The following is a 25,039-nucleotide window of genomic DNA, read 5'->3' as shown; positions in this document are numbered from 1 at the left end:
GCAGCCCAACCCGCGGCCAGAGGTGTAAACAGGTCAGAGGTGCTGGGGCCTGTGGAGATGACATCTAGGTGTGGGAGGGGTGGGTGGGAGAGGGGATCTGGCGTTGAACCAGCCGTGCAAAGGCCACGGGGCAAGATTTGAGCTTGGAGTGTTTGGGGGACAGCCAAGAGGTGACAGGGAGAGGGCGTGTGGGGGGAGCAGGCGAGGCGGCGGTCCTGACTCATCGTTGCCGACCCTGCAAAAACACGGCCCGCCACACTCTAGGGGGTGGCAAAGTCCACAGGCAGACACTGGGCGGCACGTCCGCGGCAGCTGCCTGGGCGCGTCACTGGGGCGGAGGCGGGGGACCAGGAAGTTCGCTGACGACGAGCCCTCCCGCGGCCCGCGGCGCTGGTAGAAGTTAACAGACGCAAAAGAAGGTGCCCGGGACGCCCGCGGACCCCGGAGACCCGCCGAGCGCCCGGGCACCGTCCGGCCGCGCGCCCCGGCCCGCACCATGCGCCTGGGCGGCGTGCGCAGCTTCGCCCTGGAGCTGGCGCGAGGCCCGGGCGGCGCGTACCGCGGCGGGGAGCGGCTGTGCGGCCGGGTGCTGCTGGAGGTGGCCGCGCCGCTGCGTGTGCGGGCGCTCGTGGTGGCGGCGCGAGGCGGGGCGACCACGCACTGGCTGGAAGGGCGCAGCGTGGGCGTCAACGCCGTGTCCAGCGACTACGCGGCCGCCGAGACGTATCTGCGGCGGCGGCAGCTGCTACTCAGAGGTGAGGCACCCACCGTCTGCACCCCACGCCGGCAGGACCCCCCCCCCCGCAGGGACCTGTCCCCAGGTCTGGCGCCCCTCTCCAGGGCCCAGAGCCTTCTGACTTAGGCGATCTGGACGGGGTGATACTTCTCAAAGAGTAGGGACCCCTCCCCAGGAGCAGAACCTTCCCTCTGGGACACCCACGCTCCTTGGACCAGACAGAACCTCTTCTCCTGGGACCCCCTGCCAGGTTCTGGGTGTCCCTTATTCCAGGCCTGGGTGCCCTTGACTTACAGGTTATGCGGTGAGGAGACCCCTCTCAAAGCAAGGGGACCTCAACCCTGGCTAGGGTCTGGGGAACCCCTGCGCTTAGGGTCCTCGATTCTCAAAGAAGTCCCCGTCTCACGTGCTCCTCAGCCTCAGTTTACCCTGCGGTGCCTGCTGCTGTGGGCTGTTCCCGAGGGTGGGGGTATCTGGTGGTGTTTGTGGGCACTGGGGTGTAGATGCCTCTGGGGTGAAGGGAGTCAGGGTGGGGTCACATCAACTGAGAGTCTTGGGTCTCTGGCGTGTCGTTACCGCGTTCTGAATCTCAGTCCACCCCCAGGGCCACACACCTGTCAGGAGCAGGCCAGGGCTACAGAAGGAGGGAGTTTGCCCCCAGCATCATGCTGTGTGACTGCAGGAGAAATGTTGGCCTCTCTGGGCTGCTCCTGGCAAAGCCAGATCTCACTTATACCAGTCTGCGAAATTGGCGAGGCCAGGTGCAAGTGCGACAGCTCCCAACAGTACTGCGTAAAACGGATGCTTTGCCAAAAGCTCCCAGGCGCCAGGGTCCCCGGCCACCCCACTCCCCACCCCCACCCCGCTCAACTACCGTGGAAACCGAGCGGGTAGCGCGGTGAGGCGGGGCAGGAAGGGGCCCCGAGGCACTTCCCTTCCCCAGGGGCTCCTGTCAGAGCCACTTTCACCCCTGAGTGCCCACCTGGCCCCAGACATTCGTTGAGGCTTCCTTAAAACACTGGAGGGTGACGCTGGCGGAACTACTGTGACCTCAAGCGAGGGTCCCCCTGCCTCTGAGCCTCTGGGGGCTCATCTGTGAAGCGGGCTGAGTAGGAGCCTCCGGTTGCTTCCGAGTAACCTCATCTCCTGCCTCGCCCTGAGCTCTGGCCTCCAAGCTTCACCCTGGAGAAGGGGCCGCCCCTCCACTCAGCCGGTGTCGCTTCCTCCAGGCAGCCCCCCAGGCTGATCCTGCGCCTCCTGCCCCTTGCCGGCTCCGACCCGCAGGACCGATAGCGAGGGGCGGGGCCTTGTGTGTTTATGGCCGCCCTCTACTGGTGGGCTGGGGACTCTGTCGCCCCAGCGACAAAAAGGGGAAGGCTGGAGTAAGAGGTGGGTGCGAACAGCGGCGCGTCCTGCTGCCACCAGAGGGCGCCAGCGCGCCGCAGACTGCACGGAAACGATGCCCGCGGGCGAAATGCCCCGTGAGGCTCTTCTCTGGGGAAACGCCGGCCCGGGAGCACCCTGCAGTCCTGCACCCGAGGGTGCCCGAGCGTGCCCCGTACTTGGCTCTTTCCTTTGGGGTGTGGGGGCTGGGGACGCTTGGATCAGGCCTAGGGACGCAGGGGCGAGTAGTTCGCCAGAAGCCGGAAGTCGGGAAGGGAAGCTTAGGCCGAAGCACCGAGGCGCGGCCGGGAGTCTCGGAACCTGTCGGTGAGCTGGGCGCGAGGCGCTCGGAGGAATCGAGCCGGGGCTGCGCGACCCTCCAAGGCCTCCCGGCTCTACAGAAGTGGAAACTGAGGCACCAAGAGGCTGACCCTTGACCTGTGGTCACGTGGCTGAGCGGGGCTCCTGAGGAGGGAGGCTCCTCTTCCTTCCCCCTCCCGCTTTGCGCTGCAGGACTGAGGCCGGCCCCTCCCCAACTCGAACCGGGGTCGGGCCCGCTTCCCAGCTCCGACTAGACGTGTCTCCAGTCACGCCTGCAAGTGGCAGCCAGGTGGTGATTAAGCCGAGAGGGAGACTGCTTTGCTAGTTGATCTTGGGCCTGGGTCTCCGCCTCTGGGCCTCGGTTTCCCTTCCTTATTCTCGGGACCCTCTAGAGACCGGCTTCGGAAGCTTCAGGCTTCATTGTCCCCGCCCCGCCACCGCCGGTCCGCGAGCTTAGAGCGCGACGGCGCTGAACAGGGGCGTTTGTTATTTTGCTCCACGCCTGGGCGAAGCCACGCCCCCCGCCACGCTATTGGTGGATCCCTTTTCGGGGGGAGAGGCTTACATCTCAGGCTCCACCTCCGCCCTGCCGTATAAAAGCGGCGCCGCGGGCGGACGGCGCGGGGTTTCTGGCCCGCTCGGCGACTGCGCGTGCGTGCGCGGGGAGAGTTTGCGTCTGGAGACTGCAGCGTCTTTAGCTCGCGTTCCGCGTCGCGGGTTCGAGGCCAGGGTCCGCGCGTGGTGGGTTCGCGCCCCGGGGCGTGATGCTGTTTGACAAGGTGAAGGCGTTCGCGGTGCAGCTGGACGGCGCGACCGCGGGCTCTGAGCCGGTGTTCAGCGGCGGCCAGGTCGTGGCGGGCCGGGTGCTGCTGGAGATGGCGGGCGCGGCGCGCGTGGGCACCCTGAAACTGCGCGCGCGAGGCCGCGCACACGTGCACTGGACCGAGTCCCGCAGCGCGGGCTCCAGCACCGCGTACACGCAGAGCTACAGCGAGCGCGTGGAGGTCGTGAGCCACCGCGCCACGCTGCTCACCCCAGGTACCGGCTGGGACCCCACGCCCACCCCGGCCGGCGGCAGGACATCCGGGATCCCGCGTAGCCGCTGAGCCACCCTCTTGCTTGTACCTACAGACACCGGAGAGACCACGACCCTGCCTGCTGGGTGTCACGAGTTCCCGTTCAGCTTCCAGCTGCCTCTGTAAGCCCCCTGCCCCCGTGTGACTCCGCTGGGTGGCCGGGGACCCAGGAGCACCAAGACTGCACTTGTCTCCGGGGGACCCCCAGGATATCTCTCTGCCCCTAAGCCTTTGAGACACCGGACCTTTGTGTCTGCGTACTCCTCCCCTGAATCCCCTTCTCTCTATCCCCAGGACCCTGGTGACATCCTTTGAGGGAAAACATGGCAGTGTCCGATACTGCATCAAGGCCACCCTGCACCGCCCCTGGGTCCCAGCACGCAGGACCAGGAAGGTGTTCACTGTCATTGAGCCCGTGGACATCAATACACCTGCCCTGCTGGTGAGCGACTACCCTGTGGGAGGAAAGCAGGGAGCAGGGTAGGCAGGGGCTGGGGGACCCAAAAAGCAGGGAGCAGGGTAGGCAGGGGCTGGGGGACCCCAGTTGGCTGCTTTCACCCTTCACCAAGCAGGGCTCTCAGTGGACCCTGGAAGGGAGTGGAGTGAGCTAGAATCCACTGGAGCTGAGGACAAATCCCGCTGTGCCAGTTTGCTCTGTGGCTCTGGGAAAGTGTCTTGCCCTCTCTGAACCTCAGATGCCAGGTCTTTGAAATGCCTGGCAGCCAGGGCTGGTGATTGCAGGGCTCACTAGGCACTAACCATACGCCTGTGCTGGCCTGTTCCTTTCATTTTTCGTTTTGTGAGTCCTGTTTCTGGTTCCATGTTAAAAGATGGTTCCTGGGTTATTATAAAGGAACCAGACCCTGCCCCAGGTTCTGTCCCTCGGCTGAGGATGCTTGGAGGCTCCCCCGGGGTCTGGTTTATACAAATGACCCATTCATGTCCCTTTTCTCCACCTGGGCAGGCACCTCAAGCAGGCGCTCGGGAAAAGGTGGCCCGATCCTGGTACTGTAACCGCGGCCTGGTCTCCCTCTCTGCCAAGATCGACCGCAAGGGCTACACTCCAGGTGGCGGCTAGGGTGGGCGGGCGGGGGGCCGAAGCCCAGGTCGTGCCTGGCCTGTGATGGGGGACTGAGGCCTTGCTCCCGGCACAGGAGAGGTGATCCCGGTCTTCGCCGAGATCGACAACGGCTGCAAGAGGCCCGTGCTGCCCCGGGCAGCCGTGGTGCAGACGCAGACGTTCATGGCCAGAGGCGCCCAAAAGCAGAAGCGATCAGTGGTGGCCAGCGTGGCGGGCGAGCCCGTGGCTCCCGGGCGGCGGGCCCTGTGGCAGGGCCGGGCACTGCGCATCCCGCCCGTGGGCCCTTCCATCCTGCACTGCCGCGTGCTGCACGTCGGCTACTCGCTCAAGGTACAGACCCCTGGGCCCTGGGGGCAGGTGGCTCTGCCTCGGTCCCCACCCCCAGGCTGAAGCTGGGGTCTCACTGGCCGGCATGGGGTGGTCCGGGCCTGTGTCCTCTGCGGGAGGGAACAGGTGGCCTGGGACCCTCCCTCATGGCTGTGCTCCCTCCAGGTTTGCGTGGACATCCCGGGCACGTCCAAGCTGCTTTTGGAACTGCCACTGGTCATTGGCACTGTGCCGCTGCACCCCTTTGGCAGCCGCTCATCCAGCGTGGGCAGCCACGCCAGCTTCCTGCTGGACTGGGGGCTGGCGGCCCTGCCCGAGCGCCCCGAGGGTGAGTCCCGCCCTATTAGGAAGACAGCAGGGCACACGCAGGTCCCCTCCCTCCCGCTGTCGCCCCGTGCCCACACTCAAAGGTCGCAGTAACGGTTGCGTTGGTGGCCAGGCACGGTGGCACACACCTGTCATCCCAGAGGCTCTGGAGGACAGGCAGGAGGGTCGCAAGAGCCAGGCCAGCCTGGGCAACGGGGGACCTGCTTCCCAACCAGAGGCTGCGGGTGGGGCACCCGGCGCAGAGGCCCTGGGTTCCGTCCCCAGCACCAAAAATAAAAGCGTCCCGTGGTGGCCCTGGATCCCAGGAATCCCAGCCTGAGGGCTCCCTGCCAGCCCTGCTCACCCTTCTGTCCCCTGTTCCCAGCCCCTCCCGAATACTCAGAGGTGGTCACCGAAGATGAGGTGGCAGCCACCTTGCAGAGCCCCTTCCCGCTGCTGCCGGACCCCAGGCTGAGCCTGGAGGGGCCCTACTTCACCTGCATCCAGGAGTTCCGCTTCCAGCCGCCCCCCCTGTACTCGGAGGTGAGCGGGGCCCAGGAGCCCCGGGTGCCTTGCCAGCCCTGGGGACCTTGTGGGTGGAGGCAGCGGGCGAGGGCTCCCCCTGGTGGCAGGGCTCCTCACCCCCTGTCTGCCCAGGGACCTCCCCTGCCTTCCCGGCCTCACGGGCACCCTTCTCCCAGGAGGACCCAAACCCCCCTCCGGAGGCCATGAGGCCACGCTGCATGACCTGCTGAGCGGCTCGGGGACACCTGGAGGGGCGCGCTTGCCCACATACCTCCCGCCACCGTGACCACGGAGAAGGCTGGACCAAGGGCCCACGAGCCCGAAGTTGAGGAAACTGAGTCTTGGGGCAGGGCCAGGCTGTCCACTGTCCCACTGTCCCACAGGACGGAGGAGGAGCCAGGCTGGGAGCTGACGTGTTCGGACCAGCCATCCCAGAGCATCGGTGCCAGCACCGGACCCAGGGGACTGTTGGGCCCCCGTGTGCCTGACCTGTGGGTGGTGCCGGGTCCCCCAGGAGCCTCTAGTCTTAGGGAGCCAGAGCCAGACATGGACACTTCCCGTCTCGTGAAGTCAGAGGGGACCCAGGGCTGGGGGCATCCAGAGCGGCAGCAGGGGAGGCCTGCAGGGGAGGCCTGGTTGGCTGAGGCTTTGGAGGACAAAAAGGAGCTCAGCAGGCAGGCGAGGGGGAGGGGAAGTTGGAGAAGGTCAGCGCTGAGTGGCATCTGGGGGCCACCACCTTCAGCTTTCGAATGGGGCTGAGAGGGGAGGTGTCTTCATGGGCTGAGGGCCCAGGAGCAAGGCGGTCAGGAAATCAGGTCACTGGAGCGACGTGGGGCAGCAGAGGTCCCTGGCTCAGGCTGGACAGCCCGGGAGTTCCTCCAAGTGCCCCAGGACATAGGAGCTGCCTGGCCATCTGTGGCCCGGGACCCAGGTTCAGGGAGGGACGGGCAGGACCAGCCAAGCTACTTACTACGTGGATGGGAGGCCTGGCTCACAGACGACTTCGGACTTCACGACAGTGACAACAGCATTAAAGCAGGCCCTGGGGACTCAAGTCAGCGTAGGGTGACATATCAGGGACCATTGTGCTTCAGCAGGCCCCCCCCCCGGGGGGGTTGAAGGGGGCAGCCGGACAAGCCCCCAGCCGCAGGGCCCATCCCGGGGCTCGGCATGGGTGACAGGCCTTAAAATCACTATTTTATACAATTATTTTTGATAAAATAAAAGTGTGGCAGAAGAGACTGGCTTTATTGGTTTACGTCTTCTCAGCCACCAGGACGGCGGGTGTGGCCGTGACCACTATCCTGGGTGACAGTCGGAAGTGCATTTCTGGCCCATTGTGCAGAAGGGGAGGCTGAGGCCGGGGCTGGGAAGAGACTGGCCCAGAGACAGGCAGCCGAGCGGGGCAGGAGGGCCCTGTGCCCCTCACCTGCACCCTGAACAGGACACAGGGTGACCCTGCCGACCTGACTCGGGGCATTTCTGGATTTAATTGAGCTGAGATTCACATACCATAAAGTTAACCACAGAATTCACCACACTGCGCTTCAGATGTGCCATCAATGACTTTTATCTTGTTCCAGAAGTTTCCACCACTCCCCAAGGAGACCCTGTCCCCTCAGCAGTCACGCCCTGCTCCTCCTCCCCCAGGCCTTGGCAATGGGCAATCTGCTCTCTGTCCCTGTGGATGTGCCTGTTTTGAACATTCCCTGTCAATGGGGTCACCCGCTCTGTGGCCTTTTCTGTCTGGCTTCTGTCACTCAGCATGTTTTTGAGGTTCACCCACTCGGCAGCACGGATCAGGGCTCTGCTCCTTTTTATGGCCAAATAATATTCCTTTGTCTGGATCACCACCTAGCGCTGAGCCATTCATTCGCCGGAGGACTGTGGGCATGTGCTGGACCTTGGCACACAGCTGCGCTAGGGACATCAAAGGATTTCTTTGACTATCCACTGAGCTCTCAGTGCTGTTGACATGGAGTTGTGACTCATGGGACAGCCAGCCCAAGAGTAAGAGGCGACTCACCCAGGGTCTCAGGATCTGGAGTAATGCAGCTGCCACTCAAACTGGCTTCCTGGGATCAAAGTCCTCGCCTCCGCCCCTCCCCGCAGCCAGGTTCCCCAAGCTTCTGCGCAGGCTCCGCGCCAGATTTTGAGGCCCCGCCCCCGGCATCCTAGCCACGCCCAGATCTGGTAGCCGAGGCTGTGCCCAGAAGAGGCAAGGAAACGGGAGAGGGGACCGAAGGAGGTCAGATAACGGGTCCCCGAATACAGCTGGGTAGGAGCAGCTGGTGCCGGGGTTGGAACCCAGCGCTCCCCGCCCCCCGAGCTCCACCCACAGCTTAAGACAACTTCTATTTTATAAGGAGTTAGAAAAGGGGAGTTTGGAGCTCCCAGCACAAAGAAATGGTGAACGTTTAGGAGACAGAAATGGTCATTGCACATGGTACCCAAGTATTGAGTGGCCACACGGCACCCCCAAATATGTATACGTTTTAGGATATAAAATTAACCTTTTAAATTTTTTTAGCTTTCGGCGGACACATCATCTTTGTTGGTACGTGGTGCTGAGGATCGAACCCGGGCCGCACGCATGCCAGGCGAGCGCGCTACCGCTTGAGCCACATCCCCAGCTCTTTTTTGCATTTCATTTAGAGACAGGGTCTCACTGAGTTGCTTAGTGCCTCACCATTGCTGAGGCTGGCTTTGAACTCTCGATCCTCCTGCCTCAGCCTCCCCAGCCGCTGGGATCACAGGCGTGAGCCACCGTGCTTGGCTAAAAATACTTTAAATTAACTGGCAGCCCATGGTGGCCACTGGCAGGGTCAGGGGCTAGAGATGAGGGCTGGTGGCCCAGGCACTGGACCCTGGGAGATGCAGGTGAGGGCTGTGTGTGACTTCAGGTAGGTGACATACCCCCGAGTCTTGGTTTCCCCAATGGTGTCCCTGGGCTGTGTCTGCAGAGCCCCAGACCACACCCCCTACCCTGGCCTGATGTTGGCCCCCAATTTCTTCTGCTCTTTGTCCTGGGGACCACCCAACATCGCCCTGGACAGCTGACCTGGCACCAAGCTCAGAACAGAAGGTACCTGGGGTCTGGCTGAGGGCACCTGTCCCCACAGCACGGTCCCTAAGCATCCACATTGGTAGTTTCAAGAGGGGATGAACTGGGCGCGGTGGCACACACCTGTCACCCCAGCAGCTTGGGAGGCTGAGGCAGGAGGATCGTGAGTTCAAAGCCAGCCTCAGCAATTTAGGGAGGCTCTAAGCAACTCAGTGAGACCCTGTCTCTAAATAAAACACAAAATAGGGCTGGGGGTGTGGCTCAGTGGTCACGTGCCCTAGTTCAATCCCCAGGACCAAAAAGGGGGGACTCCCGACACCTGGGGTAAACAAGACCAAGACCTGTTTCCAGATCTGTGTTCCCAAACTGAGAGTGGCTCGGCATTTCTTCTAACATCGGATGTGCGTACAGTTCTACAAGACTCCCCTCTGGCAGGGCTGGGGGGACCAGACACCCGTGTCCTCAGGACTCCTGACTCTGCAACTGCAGGGAACCCGATCCCTACAGGAGGACTTTCTGGGTCAGATAAATGACACAGGGTGGAGCTGGCTCAAACAGTCCAATTCACTGACTTCCCTGAACACAGGGAGGGGCTTCTGGGGCCTAGAGGAACACAGTCAACTTAGTGTGAAGTGACCCAAAGACTCCCCTCCCCCCCAGCTCCTCCCGACTCCCCCACCCCCGCTGCTGCTGAAACACCCGGAGCTGATTCCCACCTCAGGGCCTTTGCATATGCTGTTTCCTCTGCTGAAATGCCCTTCCCTTGTGACTGGCTCCTGTTTCCCTTTTCAGAGACGTCCAGCCTCCTGACAAGTTACCACCTGCCATCACCCTCTCTCCTCCCTCTGTTCTGATGTCTTCATGGTCCTCACTACACTCTGAATTCCCCACTTAGATTTCACTTGTTCGTCTGAGACTCTGAGGGCTGAGTCAGGTCATGACTGTGTCCCCAGCCTCCGCCTCCGCAGGAGGAGGCTGTGGACTGACTGAAGGACTGGAGGACCCTACTTTATGGAGGACAAGAGTCAGATGGGGAGGGGGTGTCACCCCTTCTCACTTGCTCCCAGGATCCTTTGCACCAGGTACTTTGCTTGTGCAGAGACAGACTGCAGGTCCCTCTGCGTCCCTCACCGCCCCGTCCCTGGGTCTGTGACGCCGTCTCTCCCCAGTCTGTCTCTCTGTCTCTGTCTCTGTCTCCTCTGCCCCTACCTCCACCCTCTCCTTGGCTTGGACTTGCCCAGAATTCTGCCTCTGTGTCCCTCTGCCTCTCTGTCCCTCTGTGTCTCTCTGTCCCTCTGTGTCTCTGTGTCACTCACTCTCATTTCTGTCTCTCCCAATCTGTCTCTCTTGGTCTCTGATCCTCTCACCATCTCTGTCTCTGGCCGTGGCCCGGCCAGCCCTGGGGCCCGGGGTGACAGGCAGGCACAGGGTGACAGGCCGGCACCGCGCCCAGCGCTTGTTTTCCCGCCCGCACTGGCAGGGAGCCCGGCCGGGCTGCTGTTCAGGAATCCTGAGCCGCCCGCCCGCCCCAGCCACCAGGCACAGCCGGCTGCCTTCCTCCCGGCAGGCACATTCTGTCCTGAGCGGGGAGGGAGCGCTGGGGGTAGGTGGGAGGGGGACGCGTTCCTGCTGGGCTCCGGTTACAGGACAGCTTGTCCTGGTGGCCCCAAACTCCTGACCCGTCCCCTCCCAGCTCTGGGTTTAGACCTTCCTGAATAAGACCACTGCCTCCAGCTCACCTCTACCTCAGGACCTTTGCATCTGCTGCTCCCGCCACCTGCACTCCCTCTCCCTAGATGTGCCCAGAACCACCTCCTGGGGCACATCTCAGACCATGAGTGACCTGCCCAGAATGCCCTTCCTGTCCCTGGCCAGAGCACCCCTGGGTTCCCACTTCTGCCGTGGTGTATTAGCTTCCCTCTCCCTGGGGCTGTGTGCTTACCGGTTTGGTGTCTGCTGTGCCAGGGTCTCACTTGTCCCCAGTGCCCGACACAGCGCAGGGGCTTGGTCACTAATTTTACAATTGACATTGTTTCCTCCAAAGCTCAGCCCTGCCCAGGCCCCAGGACGGCATTCGGCTCCCAGCCAAGGGCTGAACTGAAAGTCCCCTCCCCAGCACCCCGCGCCCCAGTGGCCTCCCGGCCTCCTGGCCTCGCCTGGAAGGTTCTGGCTGCTACGTGCATCTTTTCTGCAAAGAGCAGGGTCCCTGTCCCGGGGCTGCGCGTGGGGGGCAGCCGTGGTGCTTGGTGGGGGGTGGGCAGGGCACTGGGCCAGACCTGGAGCCGCAGCCCCGGGGGCCACACGGAGCAGGGCAGGTCCCCCGCCGGGGGCGGGTCACTGGTCCATCTGCCAGAGGCCCCCAGGGGCTGGCCCACTTCCCGGCCCCATCTTGCTTTGGATGTCCAGGAAAGTCCCCAGAAAGCACGAGGCCGGGCGTGGGGCCAGGAGGAAGCAGCCACTCAGCGGTGGCCCTCGGTGCCTGCCACAGGCGGATCTGGGCAGGAGGCGGGTGAACCAGGGCTGGGAGGCAGCCAGGGAGGGACAGGCAGGGACCCCAGCCCTCGGGACAAGGGGCGGGGCCTCTGCCCTGTGCCTACCTTTTGGTGGCTTGGAGCCTTTTGTCACCAATGATGTGGAGAAGGGTGCAGGGGTGCTCACCTGACTTTGGGGACCACCAATCTCTCTGGTGAGATAAAGGCCATCTACCACAAGGACAGAGCAGAGAGAGTCCTGGTGGGAACCAAGAGGGACACAGACACTCTCAGCCCCCTGTGGAGTCGGGCAGAGCCAGAGAGGAGGACTGGGCGGGGTCCTGGGACGGCAGAGGGGACACTGAGGCTGGGGCTTCCGAGGGGGGAAGAGGGGTCACCAGGAGCCGGGGCTGCAGCCTGGGAGGGTGTTTGTCGTCGTGTTCGGTCACCTGCTCCACCGGACCCTGGGGACAGCCCGAGTCTGCTTGGTGTGGCCAGCAGTCCTTGAGTGTGACATAAGTGGGTGACCCCGCGCAGGGCCTTGACCTCAGGCTGGGAGTCAGGGCTTCATTGGGGACACACAGGGTGATGACCAGGGGGACAGGAGCCACAGGGCAGAGAGCGGTGGCTGTGGGGGTCCCAGAGCCCGGGAGCCCGAGGTGCTGGGGCCACCGTCCCTGGGGAGAGGCTGCTGCCCCACCCGAGAGGAGGGGAGGGGTCGGCCACTCGGGGCAGGACCTGGCCGCTCAGCGCCTCCTCCCGAGCCTCGGTCTCCTCGCCTGGTCTGGGGGCCTGGGGGCCGCGGGGAGGGACCGGCCATTCCCAGCCGCCTGGAAACGGGAAGGGACTCTGCTTCCCGACCCCCAGGGTGGCAGCAGCCGAGGTCCGCGGGTCCGCGGGGTCCGCAGCCTGCGCATGCGCGCCGCTGGGCCGGGGCTGCGGGGGCCAGGCCTGGACGCCGTGGGGCTCCGAGGGCTGAAGAGGAGCTCGCGGGCGGCCACGGCGGGCGGGCGGGCGGGACTCGGGCGTGTGTCACCGGGTGCCCGGGCCACGAGGGCGCGTGCAAGGAGCTCGGGGCGGCCGGGATCGGACATCCCCGGTGTCCCCCCCCCAGCTCTCCTGCTCCCAGCCCACGGTGGCTTCTCCAGGCCACTGAAGCCCTGTGGCCTCCCGAGCTCCTTCCCTTCCATCTTCCCACCCCTGGAGCCACCAAGCCCAGGTGTCAGTCCCCTGTGCCCCTCAGTCCCCCCATGTGACCACAGACCCGGATTCCAGGCTGGCCACGCCCCCCGTCCAGGAGGGGCCACCTCCCTCTAGGCCTCGGTCTCCCCTCCTCTGAGCCGGGTCTGATCTCTGTGTGGCCTCCCGTGCCCGGTGTCACCCAGAAGGTAGAAAGATCTAGACTGGTGAGGCTCTCGGGGTTCAATCCCAGCACCGCCCCAAAAATAGAGGAAGGAAGGAGGGAGGGAGGGGCAGGGGAGGGGGGAGGGAGGAGAGGAGGAGGAAGGGGGAGGGGAAGTGGAGTCAAAGCCAGGCTGGACTGGGTCGCCTGTCCCCCAGAGCCTTTGCCCTCAGGTGTGGGAGACTTAGAGGGCCAAGGCCCCGCCCAGAATCACTGTCTCAGGGCCAGAGGGGGCGGGGCTAGCGCTTCCTGGACGCCTGTTCCTAGGAGGCCTTGATCTTGTGGGCAAACTTCTAGTCACCCTTCAAAACCCCGCCTCCAAGCCGGGCACCATGGCGCATGCCTGTAATCCCAGCAACTCAGGAGGCTGAAGCAGGAGGATCGCAAATTCAAGGCCAGCCTCAGCAACAGAGTGAGGTCCTGAGCAATTTGGCAAGACCCTGTCTCAAAACATAAAAGGGACTGGGGATGTGGCTCCGTGATCCAGTGCCCCGGGTCTGGTCTCCAGGATTGCAAAAGAAGCAAAACGAAACAAAAACAAAACCCGCCTCCAAGTCCCCCCTTCTCCAGGCTGAGCCTGGCCCCTTGGCCTCCTGCCTCCATCTCTGTGCAGCTTATTCCTGACACCCGGGCTGAGGGCGTTTGTGTTCAGCTCTGTCCAAGCCTGAGGACTCTCAGGGCCTGCAGCCACCCAGCAGGAAGACAGGACCACGCTTTCCACCTTCCCTGGCCTGGCCTTGCAGCCTCCCCTGGCCAGCCAGCTCCAGCCATGCCCGGCCTCCATTAGAACAGGCTCAGACCGGCCTCAGGGCCTTTGCCCCTGCAGCTGCCATTGCCCAGAGCGCTCTTTCCCTGGCTTTAGCCTTCCACTGCGCTACTTCAGTGTGACGGCAGGTTCCCGACCTGGCCTACACCTCCCTCCTGTAATGGGAACTGTGGGAGACCCAGGTCAAGTATGCAGTAGATGCTCAATGAATGTGCTACAGCTTGTGTGTCCCTTATCCAGAGTGCTTGGGTCTAGCAGCATTCCTGCCTTGGGGTGCCCTGGGTGAAGGGATTGCATAGTGAGGCGTGTGGGGGAGGGTCCGGCTCAGCCCCCCTGCACCTGTGCGTCCCAGGGTGGTTTATGTGATGCCTTTAAAATAACTTGTGCAGAAAACAGTCCCCGTGTGGGGTTCACCTGGGGGAGGGTGGTGCTGATGCCCAACAGCTCTCGGATTTTGGAGCATTGCGGAGTTTGGACTCTGGGACAGGGATGCTCCATCTGTGTTGCCACAGAGCTCCAGGGAAACCCAGGGACAAGATGCAGAAGGCGGGGCCACCCTAGTACCTGCCCCGTGAACAAAAACTTGATGGATGGATGACACCACACTGTGACATCCCAGCCACCTGGCCATGGCCTCCCAAGAGCCCCCCAGCCTCATCCCTGGTCCCAGACCTCGCTGCCTCCCTCCCACACCCTGTGTGAGCAGCCTGCAGAGCCGCTTGGTGCCTGTGGGGGAAGCAAAGCCCCTGCTCAGTGACTGCGTGCTGGCCTGTCCCCTGGAGCCTGGTTGTCACAACCCCAAGTGCTTCCAGATCTGAACCTGGAAAAGTCCTTGCGGGCACCTCAGCCCGTTGCACAGGCTGGAAACCCAAGGTCAGGAGAGACCCCTCCCCGTGTCCCAGCTGAGCGTGGCGCTGCTCTGCTCACGCACCCTCTGTGGCTCCCCATTACCCCCAAAGAAAGCAGTCCGGCCCCTCAGCGTTTGGGATCCCGCCCAAGTGTGTCAGCGTGACCTGATTCTCAGCCACTCTGTCTTATCTTTGTTGTGTTTGCTGGCAGCAGCTGGTGACACTCCCAGGACACATTAAGTCATCAGAGACCAAATATTCTGTCTGCATGGAACCTGCCTGGATGGTAAAGACAGGAGTGTGACCCAGGAGGGGACTCGATGTTTGCACGGTGTGTGGACACGGTGGGTCATCGACTGCTAACAGGGTATCGAGCGCAGGACGGGGACGGCGACCGCCCCAGAGCTCAGGGCACAGTTGGCAGCCTTTCCCCGCACAGGGCCACACGGTAAATATTTGAGGCTTCGCTGACCCGAGGCCAGCTCTGCTGCACCGTGGGCCCCGCCCTGTCGCGGGAAAGCAGCCACCGGCCCTGCAGGTGACGTGACTCTAGGTTCATGTTGTTTTCCAGGTGCCACAAAAGAGGTTTCTTCATTCAGGCATTTTTTAAAAAGATCATTTGCAAATGTAAAAATCCACTTTCACGTGGCCTCAGGTTTGCCGACCCTTGGAGGAGGCGCCGGGTGGGTGGGAAAGCATCACCAGGGACTGAACTCAGGGACACCCGCCCAGCAAGCCACCTCCCTAGCCCTACTTTGTCGTTTATTTAGAGACAGGGTCTCCCTGGTTGCCTAGCGCCTCGCCGTTGTGGGGGCTGACTTTGAACTTGAGATCCTCCTGCCTCAGCCTCCCGAGCGGCTGGGATTCGGATTCTTATTTACAGAGTGGGGACCTGCATAAAGTGGCTTCAGGCTGCCACCAAAGACATCCCAAACCAGGCTGAGGCCCTGCCTGAGCGGCCGTGAGAGCTGAGGGGATCCTTCACCCAGTACCAGATCGAAGGCAGCTGGCGGGGGAACCAGGTGTCAGGTCCTGGGTTTCAGTGGGACCCTGCTCCTGGCTGTCACTGAACCCACCCCAGCCACACACCGATAGACACTGCTACCTCCCGTCAGGATGCTGTTTACCAAGTATCCAGTGACAAGGGCAAGGTATCAGGTCACAGAGAAGTCACACCGCCAGATGGGCACTGTGACAATGTGCGTCTCTGGGTGCCGGCTGTTTCCAGTTTGCAAGGGACCAGCCAGACCCACTTCCAGAGGCCCAAGTTCACGTGGCCAGTGGGACGTGGCCAGCTCCTCGGGGTCTGCAGAGGGTCCTTGCTGAGCCAGGACCCGCTCCTGTGGCCACCTCCAGCCAGGGCTCCTGACCCCGTGGGAATGAGGTGCTAACGGTTCCAGGTTCGATTCTTCTTCGATTCTTCCTCTGCCGTCCCTGGCTGTGCTGACTTGGGTGTACCGTTCAACCTCTCTGGGCCTCTACTCGCTCCTCCGTCAACTGGGCGTCCTAGTGGATGAGGGTTGCCCAATAAAATACAGGTGACCCAGTTAAATCTTCATTTCATATAAATAATAAATCCTGTATTTTTTTTTTATACTGGGGAAGGAACCCAGAGGTACTTTACCACTGAGCCACGTCCCCAGCGCATTTTTATTTTTTATTTTGAAACAGGGTCTCACTAAGTTGCTGAGGGCCTCGCTGAGTGGTAGAGGCTGGCTTCAAACTTTCCATCCTTCTGCCTTAGCCTCCCGACTCCCAGGGTTAGCAGGTGTGCGCCACCGTGTCCGGCCATCGAGTCCTTAAGTATAAATAGGTCCCACGTGATACTTGGGATATACTTAAGCTCAAGGTTATCTTCCTGTTTGAGATTAACGCATATTAATTGGACCAATTAGTGGATTCTCTGCGACATTTTCACGCCTGCCTCAGTCACGTCCACCTTCCCTTTGATTCTCCCTCACTAAAGCCACCTGTGGCTTGTTCCCGTGACCCCGATCACCACCCAGTTGTTGGATGAAGGACGGTGAAGTCCAGTGCTCACCGACTATTTGTGACTATTGTTTTCCGAAGCCAGTGATCCATGGAACCCAGGGCCTCACGCCTGCTAAGCCCACACCCTACACAGAACCACACCCCGCACCCCTGTCACTCCTTATTGAGCGCCTACTGTCTGCCAGGCTCTAGAGATAGGACCATGGATCAGGTGCGCTGGGTCTGCCTGCGGAGGGCTCCCGGTCAACCAGAGATGGATATTGATCCAGACAGCACCATAAGTGAGGAATTAGAACCTGAGCAAGACCCTCCAAAGGGAGAGGCCAGGGCCCGGACCCTCTAGGTGGGTGGGGTTCATCCTAGAGGGCTCCCTGGTGCAGATGATCCCTGATCCAGATCTGGAGGAGGAACTTTTTAGGTACAAACAAGGGACCAGAATCCCAGGCAGAAAGGACAGCATGTGCAAAGGTCCTGGGGTGTGGGGAGGATGAGGATTCCACGCCCTCCTCAGCTCCGATATTTTTATAGAACCCTGGGGAGGGTTGGTTGATGAGGCTGAGGCTGAGTTTGGGATGGTCAGGGTCAGCTGGTCAGTTAGGTAGGGCCAGGGGAGGGGATTCAAGACTCCAACACATCCCTGGCCCAACAGGAGGCCACATGATATTGGGGCCTGGTGCGCTGTGGCGTTTCTGAGCTGCCCACCAGGTGTCTCTTCTGCACTGCCGTGGCCACCAGGTGTGGGGCAGGGGACCTGAAGCAGGAGACAAGGCCACAGGTGGCTGGGTCAAGTCAGGAAGCAGAGAGGAGCTTTGGGGTGTCCAGCGGAGCTCTCAGGACCAAGAACCAGAGCGTCAGCCGCGATGAAGGTCACCACACCTAAGAGCACCAGGCCACCCTCCCAGGAGTGGCCTCACAGCCACAAAATCCCCAGTGCCGGCTGGTCCCATGCACCCCCACTTTACAGACGGGAAATGGGGCTGGGGAGGACGAGGCTGCTGCCCAGGAACAAGCTCCCTCTATCCTCCCCACGGGGTCCCAGTGCAGGGCCAGCCTCAGGGGCACAGCGATAACATGGGCGCCCGCTGGGACAGCAGAGTGCGGCTCAGGGGTGGAGCCTCGCCTGGCCCAGGAGGCGCTTTGGCCGAATGCAGATGGCCATGGGTGGCCCTTCACCAGGGGACTCCTGGGAGTGCCACAGCCCCTCCGTGCCCTCGCCCCGGGGATCCATAGCTCTTCGTCCACCGCTGGCTGAGCTTGGGGTGGGGTGGCCGTGTCCCCATGTCCCAGGGCGCCTGTGCCCAGCGCCTCCCGCCACATCATCTGCAGGTCAGGAAACGCGGCTCAGATGGAGAATGGACACGGCCGTCGGGGGACAGGAGAGGGGAGGACCCCATGTTTCCGACCTTCTGTTCTGGGAGTGCCACGGGTCGCGCAGCTTGGCTCCGCGCAGGGTCCCTGCCCGCCCGGGGCGCGCCACCCGGCCTCTCCTTTTTCTTGCTTCAAAAGCACAACACTCCCGGGGGCTGGGGTGGCAATGTGACCTTGCTGGACGCTGCACAAAGCCCCGGACACTCCACAAACAGGGCGGGGCAAAAGCCGTCCACGCAGCCGTGGCTGCCTCAGGGCCTCGGTCTCCACATCCGCGCGAGGGGACAGGTGGGTTGGCCCTGGAGCAGTTGGTGCCGTCAGGTGGGGTGGCACAGCCCTCCTGTTTATTTACTGAGAACGACGCTTGCCATGTGGCCCAGGCTGGCCCCAAACTTTTGGCCTCCAGCTCCAGGGGCCTCCTGCCTGGGCCTCCTGACGTCAAGGCGGGATAAACAAATCCGAGGGATCGTGTTTCTTTGTCCTGTCGCTGAGTCTGTTTATTTTATGCTGAGGTCACCCAGCCTGGGAAGGACAGATCTGCGGTCTCACCATCACCCAAGGGCCAATGAGTGGCTGATCTTCAAGGAACTTCCCAGGGCGGGGGGTGGTGGCAGCAGAGTGGTACCAGCATGAGCCAGTTCGTGGGCACACCCGATGCACAGCTGCCCCTTCACAAAGTCCAATTCCAAGATTGCTTCTGTTCTAGAACCATCTTGGGGGTCCTGTGCACTTATTCCTGAGACCCTATAATCCCAGGGTCAGCTGGAGGCTGGACTCAGTGGGGGAGGGGGGCTGGTGGTCGGGAAAAGGGAACTGGGGGCAGGGGGCTAGTGGGGGCAGGACACAGCAATTGGGCCCCGACTGAGGACCCAGCGTGGGTGACTTTGTCCCTGTGGGGAATTCAGCCTGTCCCCCATCTGTAAAGGCTGAACGCAGCCCGTGTCCCTGAGGTTGGAGCTCCCTGCAGATGTCGGACTGGGAGGGGGTGGCAGCCAGCGCCATCTACCAGGGACAGAGACACCAGGAGACCGTGGGAAACACAGGGAGGGAGAGAGACAGTGACAGAGACCCAGTCAGCTCTGGAGTCATTGATCCACCCCCAGGTCTGCTCCATGGACCCCTGTGCAGCCCAGAGCCAGAGCGGGGCTTGGCCCTCCCAGGTACACTCGGCCAACAGACCCGGGGGCCAACCTGTGGCTCCCAAAGTCGTGACACTACCTGGGGCCCAGGACGGGGAGGTGCAAGCTGCGGCCCGGGTAGGAGTGCACGCCTCTCATCCCAGCAGCTCGGGAGGCTGAGGCAGGAGGATGGAGAGTTCAAAGCCAGCCTCAGCAATGCCAAAGTGCGGAGCCACTCAGTGAGACCCCGTCTCTAAACAAAACACAAAATGGGGCAGGGAGGTGGCTCAATGGTGGAGTGCCCCTGAGTTCAGTCCCTGGTACCAAAAAAGACCTCAGTGGCCCGTGGGGCTGGCGATGGCTCTGGCTGGGCCCCGGCTGGTCCTGAGGCAGAGTCTCAGGTCTCAGATGTGGGCATGTGACCCTGGAATCTGCAAACGCCTCCTGTGGGAAAGGTCACGGCTTCGGGGTGCACCACCTGGTCACTGGGTTGGGACAGCCGACGGCTCTCCTGCCCCCAGGCGCTGTTTGGAATTTTCCACGGCTCAGGACATTGATAAATGACGCGCAGACTCCTGGAGGCCGGCCCGGCCCCACGTCCACGGTGCAGGGCGGCCTCAGGTCCTGGAGGGTGGCCAGAGGTGCTGCCACTGGAGGGGTGACAAGTGGAGCTCCCGGGCCAGCCAAGGAGGTCAGGCCAGAGACGGTGGCAGGAAGTCTCAAAGGGACGGCTGGGAACTGGCTCCTGGGGACCCTGCATGGTGGACACCGGCACGTGCCTCACCTGGTCAGGGAGGTGGAGGGGACCTGAGCAGAGCTTACCTGGCCACCTTGGGGAAGGGACTTGCCACCCACAGGTGGACCTCTCGTGGGCACCTGCCTGGGAGGCCCTGGGGACCCCCAGACTTGTGGGGGAGGGAAGTGATGGCCTGAGGTTTTAGGGGACCCGGGGTCTCATCCATTTTCTGTCACATAAGACTTCTGTGGGTCGGGCGCAGCGGCACCTGCCTGTGATCCCAGCAGCTCCAGAGGCTGAGGCAGGAGGACCGCAGGTTCAAGGCCAGCCTCGGCAACTCAGCCAGGTCCTAAGCAACTCAGTGAGACCCTGTCTCAAAATAAAAAATAAAACAGGGCTGGGGGTGTGGCTCAGTGGCTAGGCAGCCCTGGGTGCAGGCCCACATCCCTGGCAGCACTATTCACAATCACCAAGGAATGGAAATAACCTGAGGCCATCAGTAAATGGATGAAGGAAATGTAGCACGTATACGCCACGGAACACTATTCAGCCATGAAAAGGAACAGAATCCTGTATTTGTGGCAATGTGGATGGACCCAAAGGACATAATGTTAAGTAAACGGGCACCAGCAGACACATACCATGGGATCTTACCGTGGGGAATCTAAAAAATCTGACCTTAGAAAAGTAGAGAGCAGAATGGGAAAATAGGCGGGATCCAACTGTTAACCAGAACACGATTACAGTTAGATAATAGGAATAACTTCCAGCGTCCCATCGCACACAAGGGTGTCCGTAGTCAGAAATACTTCAGAAGAGCTAGGAGAGAGGGTTTTGGATGTTCTCACCACACAGTGATACATGATTGAGACGATAAATATGATTTGATCTTGGTAACGAATGCAGGAGTACAACGTACACGTGGATCAAAGCATCGCACTGAACCTGATAAATATGTACAATTTCATTGTTGATTAAAAACAAAGTGAAACTTTTATTTTTAAAAAGAGAGATTAATGAGGGGTGAGGGCGTCTTCTCTGGGAGCTGGAAGGCCAAGGTATGGGCTTCTGGGCTCAGGCTGCCTCCTTCGGGTCAGAACTCAGACTGGCACCTGCCACTCAGGACTCATCTGCTGGGGGGCCCCATGGCTGAGGGCTGAGTGCTCATGACAAACACAGTGGTGCAGCGTCAGGAGACCAGGCCTGGCTCAGGCACCCGCTGGGTTGTGCAGAGGGGACGAAGGCAGAGGTGAGGGGACCCGGGAGGTGACAGGGCTGGGCCTGGTGGCGAGGAGGGATTGGGTCTGGGGAGGTCTTTTGCTGGCAGATGGGGGGGGAGAGTGCAGAAGAGATGGGGCCGCTGATCCCATCTCACGGGGACACAGGGACCCGGGTCAAGAGCCTGGGAGGGACAGGTGGGACACTCAGAGGAGCCAGCCTCCCCAGGAGGCCGAGTCACCAGGGAGGCAGCTCGTCCTCCATTTCCCCAGCTCCCGGGCGGACGGCCTCTGTCGCTGCTGACCACCCGGTCGGGGTCCCTTCGTCCCCTGCCCGTCCCCTCCGGCCTGGCCTGGGGTGGGCGGTGGCCGAGCCCCGTGTGGGAGAGCCCCGCTGGACAGCGACACCCTCCTGCCCCAGGTCAAGGCTGTGCTGGGGGGACGTCCCCAAGCCGGGGTCCCCGGGAGCCCGGGAGGCACAGGGGCCACTTGAAAGGGGGGTTGCAGGCTGTGGCCCAGGATTCCCTGCTCCTGTCCCCCATGAAGGGTGACCTGGACTCCGCAGTCCCCAGCCCATCCTGGCATCTGGCATGGAATCTGGGGTACCCTGAGCCTGAAGGGCCACCTCAGATGCCCCCTCTGCTCCCCACTCCTGTCGGGCACCACACAGCCACCGAGGCCCCTGGGCCACCTGCCAGCCTGCGTGCAGGAAGTGGCTCCTGGAGGGCAGGTGCCGCGCAGCCTGCCCGTCTGGGTAGAGCCACCCGCCGACCATCTAGGGACAGGCCCAGGGGACCGACGCGCGGAGCATCCTGACGGCCACAGAGCTGGGCAGCGGGACTGAGGCTCCGGGTTACCCTGGGCCTGGGGGGGGGTGGGGGAGTGCTTCCCTGCGTGCGGCGCTTCTAGGCTCTGAGGGTTGGTAAGCTCCGCCTGGCAGTTGGGGGCTCCTGAGCAGCAAGTGAAAAGGTCCTGAGGTCACCGCGGGTGCTGGCTGGGCCAGTGGAAGGATCTGGATGTGGTCTGTCCAGGAGGCCTGTCCCCAGACGCTGGCCTGGCCTAGTCGGACTGTGCTGGGGGGTCCTGAGAGACAGGGAGGGACAGGGAGACAGGAAGGGGACAGGCAGAGACAGAGACAGGAGGGACAGAGGAAGCAGGAGGCGGAGACGCAGGGAGGTAGGGAGCGGAGATCAGCCTCCAGCAAACAGGCCGGGGCAGGAGGGCAGGAGCAGCCCCTGGGACAGGCCGAGGCCCCTCCTGAGGTGGGCCCCGCTGTGCTGCTATTCTCAAGGATGGCGGTGGCTTCCAGGGTGGCGCTCCCCCCCTGGCTCCTCTCTCCTCACAGCTCCCAGGGGGTTAGTGCCCCCATTTCACCCACAGGGAAACTGAGGCCGCAGCGGCCCGGCTGCACAGCAAGCCAGAGGCGGGGGACACTCTCCTGGTCGGGGACACCGCCCCTCGGTCGTTGAAAAGAACCCGGTTGGGGGGGGAGGCGCCTGGGATGTTTCTCCTCCCTCCTGGGGACTGTGGATTGTTTTGGTTTGTGGATTGTTTGGCAGGAAGGACCCCTGGAGGGGTCTCAGTTTCCTACCTGCAGAGCGGGCCCTGGGCGGTCCCATCCCCACGCCTGGGCGACAGCTCCGGCTTCCCACAGCCCTGGGACAGTCTGCTGTTAGTGAGCACTGCCCAGGCAGGTGAGGCTGGCCCCTGAGGCCTCCTCGGAGGCCAGGAGATGGGTGCAAGCGCCTCAGCTGGGGGATGAGGGTCTGAGCCCGACAGAGGGGAGGACCTGGGGGCGGCGGCGGGGTGGGAGGTGCCTGAAAGGAGCCTCAAAGGCCAGAAAGATTCTTTGCTTGACATGGAGGACACCCACCGCCACCAGGGAAAATAGATGGAGTGGACTCCAGGGATCCAAGGCTCTTCTCCCTCAAAGGACATTCATAGTGAGTCAAAAGACAACATCCAGAAGGGAGAAAAGGTCTGCCATTCCTACCACCGACGTGGGTCCACAGCCAGAATATATAAAGAGCTGTCACAACTCAATAATAAAAACAGGAAGAGCCCAGTGGTGAATGGGCAAAAAATTTGAATGGACAGTTCATCCAAGAAGAGCCACAAACAGCCAAGGACAGGGAACAAGAATGATCCATTGGGGAAACATCAGAACGACCGGGTGAGCTGGGCATGGTGGTGCACGCCTGCAATTCCAGTGGCTCAGGAGGCCAAGGCAGGAGGATGGCAAGTTCGAGGCCAGCCTCAACAACTCAGCGAGACCCTATCTCAAAATAAAAATAAAATTAAAAATTTTTAAAAAGGGGCTGGGGATGTAGGGATGTGGCTCCGTGGTTGCAGAGTGCGGAGGAGGCCCTGGGCTGAGTCACCAGCACTAAAAACCAAACGTCACACAGAACCATCACACCCACCAGGACGGCCCGGATTAAAAAAAAAAAAAAAATAGTTGATGCGCGGACACAGGGAGCAGAAGGCTGGTGGGGAAGCGCGGGAGCCGGCAGGTCCTCAGTGAGCGGGGCGCAGAGGATCTTGCCACCGTGCACCTGCGCAGAGGAGGCCCGAGGGCAGGCGGCCCGCGCATGCTCACAGCGGCCCCAGAGTGGCCAGGACCCCAACATCGGAGGATGGGTGGAGAAGCGCACGGGGACCGGCCACACGGTGGGACACTCCCCAGCCTCCCGAGTGTGGGGAAGGGAGAGAGGGGCCAAGAAAGAGAGGTGGGCAGGGGAGAGGAGGGGTGGGCACTCTGCAGGCCGCCTCCGGGGGCCCGTGGTGCAGACCAGAGCACTGAGGCCCGCCGGGGTGATCAGGCGCTTCAGGACCAACCCCAACCCGAAGCTTCTGTGAACAACTCACAAGTCACATCCCAAGTCTTCCGTTCCTACCACCCCACGCTTGGAATAAAGCTCTGGCCTGTTGGGTCCTGGGTGCCAGGGGCCCTCTCCCTCCCGCTCCCTGACAGGCAGGAGGCCAGCACTGCCTCAGGGCCTTTGCACTAGCTGCTCCAGCCCCTCCTCACTGCTGCGGCCCTGCATGGCCTCCTCCAGGGAAAGTCCCTCCTCCCGTTCTTCTCATTCCCACTTTTGCCTCTTAACTAGTATTTGTCTGTTCCCCACCACGAGTCCCCATGACGAGTCCCCGAGCCCTACCCCTGCCTGCCCACTGGCGTCTTGAGGGAATGAATAGCTGAGCTGCATTCTGAAAGGCGACTCAGCTACTGCGAGGAGCTCAGGAGCCACCCCAGAGGACCCCAGCGGTGCTCAGGAGCCACCCCAGAGGACCCCAGCGGTGCTCGATAGATCCTGGTGGAGGCGTGGCTTGGTGGCAGAGTGTTGGCTGGGTGTGTCTGAGGCCCTGGGTTCCATCTCGAAAGCCACAAAAATAAATAAATCCTGGGCCAACATTCTTCTAGGGAGTGACTCAGCCCACCGAGGGCAGGCCTTCCGCCAGTGTCGCGAACCTCTTCCTATTTCATGGACAGGCAGAGGCCCAGGGAGAAGCTCTTGGTCATTTCTTGGCAGCAGAATTAGTGGCTTGCCTTTAAAAGGGGGCGGGGACCTGACTGAAATGTTGGGTTTCAGGCATGGCTGGATCCAGGTGACTGCCTCTCCGTCTCTGCACTTTCGTCCTCCCTGCAGACTTCTCCCCCAGGTGGCCTCCCCCAGTCGAGGAAAAGAGGCTCCGGAGCCAGCTCCTGGCCCTCCTCCGCCCAGCCCAGCCTCTCCCACTGGGAGCAGGTGTCCCCTTTCCCGGTCACGCCAACAAGAGTTCTAGCCAGGACAAGTTGCCTGTCCCTTGGACCCAAGGGGCTGTGCCTAGGAGTGGGCTTGTGGACAACTCTGGAGGCCACCAAATGGGATCCTGTGCCACTGGGTGGACCCAGGCCAGGGATCTGCGTCCCCAGGGGGAAGTGAGGCCTCCAGGTGGGGCGGGGCCTGGGCCTCCTGCCTCCCCGCCCCGTCCCCCGCCAGGGCGGGTCCCCTCGGGGGCCCTCGGCTTTGCTCCCCCCCCCCGCCCCCGTCGGAAACCGGAAAAGTCGGTTCACGCCCTGGAGGGGGCGGGGCGGGGCGGGCCGCGCGGGGAGACGCGCGCCGCCTCTGCCCCCTGGTGGCCGGCGGCGGGGTCGACGCAGCGCGTTCCTCCTCGGGAGCTGGGGGGGGGGCGGTCCGGGGACCCCGCCCTGGCCGCGGCGATCAGGGGACAGGGGCGGTGGCCGCGGGGCAGTGTGGGCAGGAAGTGGGTGGGTTTAGGGTGACGCTGGGGTCCAGGGGTTTGCTCGGGCGCTGGGCG

The 25,039-nt window shown here is 62.3% G+C and overlaps 1 protein-coding gene across 2 annotated transcripts; it reads left to right on the top strand.

The window, feature by feature from the left end:
- Positions 1-496: 496 nt before the first annotated feature.
- Positions 497-6,998, top strand: Arrdc2 (arrestin domain containing 2). 2 transcript variants are annotated; one of them, XM_026390067.2, is made up of 8 exons: positions 497-755; positions 3,572-3,638; positions 3,811-3,958; positions 4,481-4,583; positions 4,671-4,927; positions 5,090-5,252; positions 5,616-5,773; positions 5,932-6,998. In XM_026390067.2, the coding sequence occupies exons 1-8, from the start codon at positions 497-499 to the stop codon at positions 5,983-5,985; spliced, it is 1,209 nt and encodes a 402-aa protein (XP_026245852.1). In that variant the 3' UTR covers positions 5,986-6,998. The 2 variants fall into 2 exon arrangements, with proteins under 2 accessions (XP_026245852.1, XP_026245851.2); XM_026390066.2 differs by lacking the exon at positions 497-755 and adding an exon at positions 2,896-3,478.
- The last annotated feature ends 18,041 nt before the right edge of the window (positions 6,999-25,039 follow it).

The sequence above is a fragment of the Urocitellus parryii genome, chromosome 3, assembly GCF_045843805.1.
Source record: "Urocitellus parryii isolate mUroPar1 chromosome 3, mUroPar1.hap1, whole genome shotgun sequence".
Lineage (NCBI taxonomy): Eukaryota > Metazoa > Chordata > Mammalia > Rodentia > Sciuridae > Urocitellus > Urocitellus parryii.
This window is presented reverse-complemented; position numbering and strand designations above follow the sequence as displayed.

Bases quoted from the DNA above. Each gene is read 5' to 3' on its own strand.
- Arrdc2 (XM_026390066.2), top strand. From the start codon at position 3,205: ATGCTGTTTGACAAGGTGAAGGCGTTCGCGGTGCAGCTGGACGGCGCG. The intron at 5,253-5,615 runs GTGAGTCCCGCC...CCCTGTTCCCAG, and splicing joins CCTGCCCGAGCGCCCCGAGG to CCCCTCCCGAATACTCAGAG. The intron at 5,774-5,931 runs GTGAGCGGGGCC...CCCTTCTCCCAG, and splicing joins CGCCCCCCCTGTACTCGGAG to GAGGACCCAAACCCCCCTCC.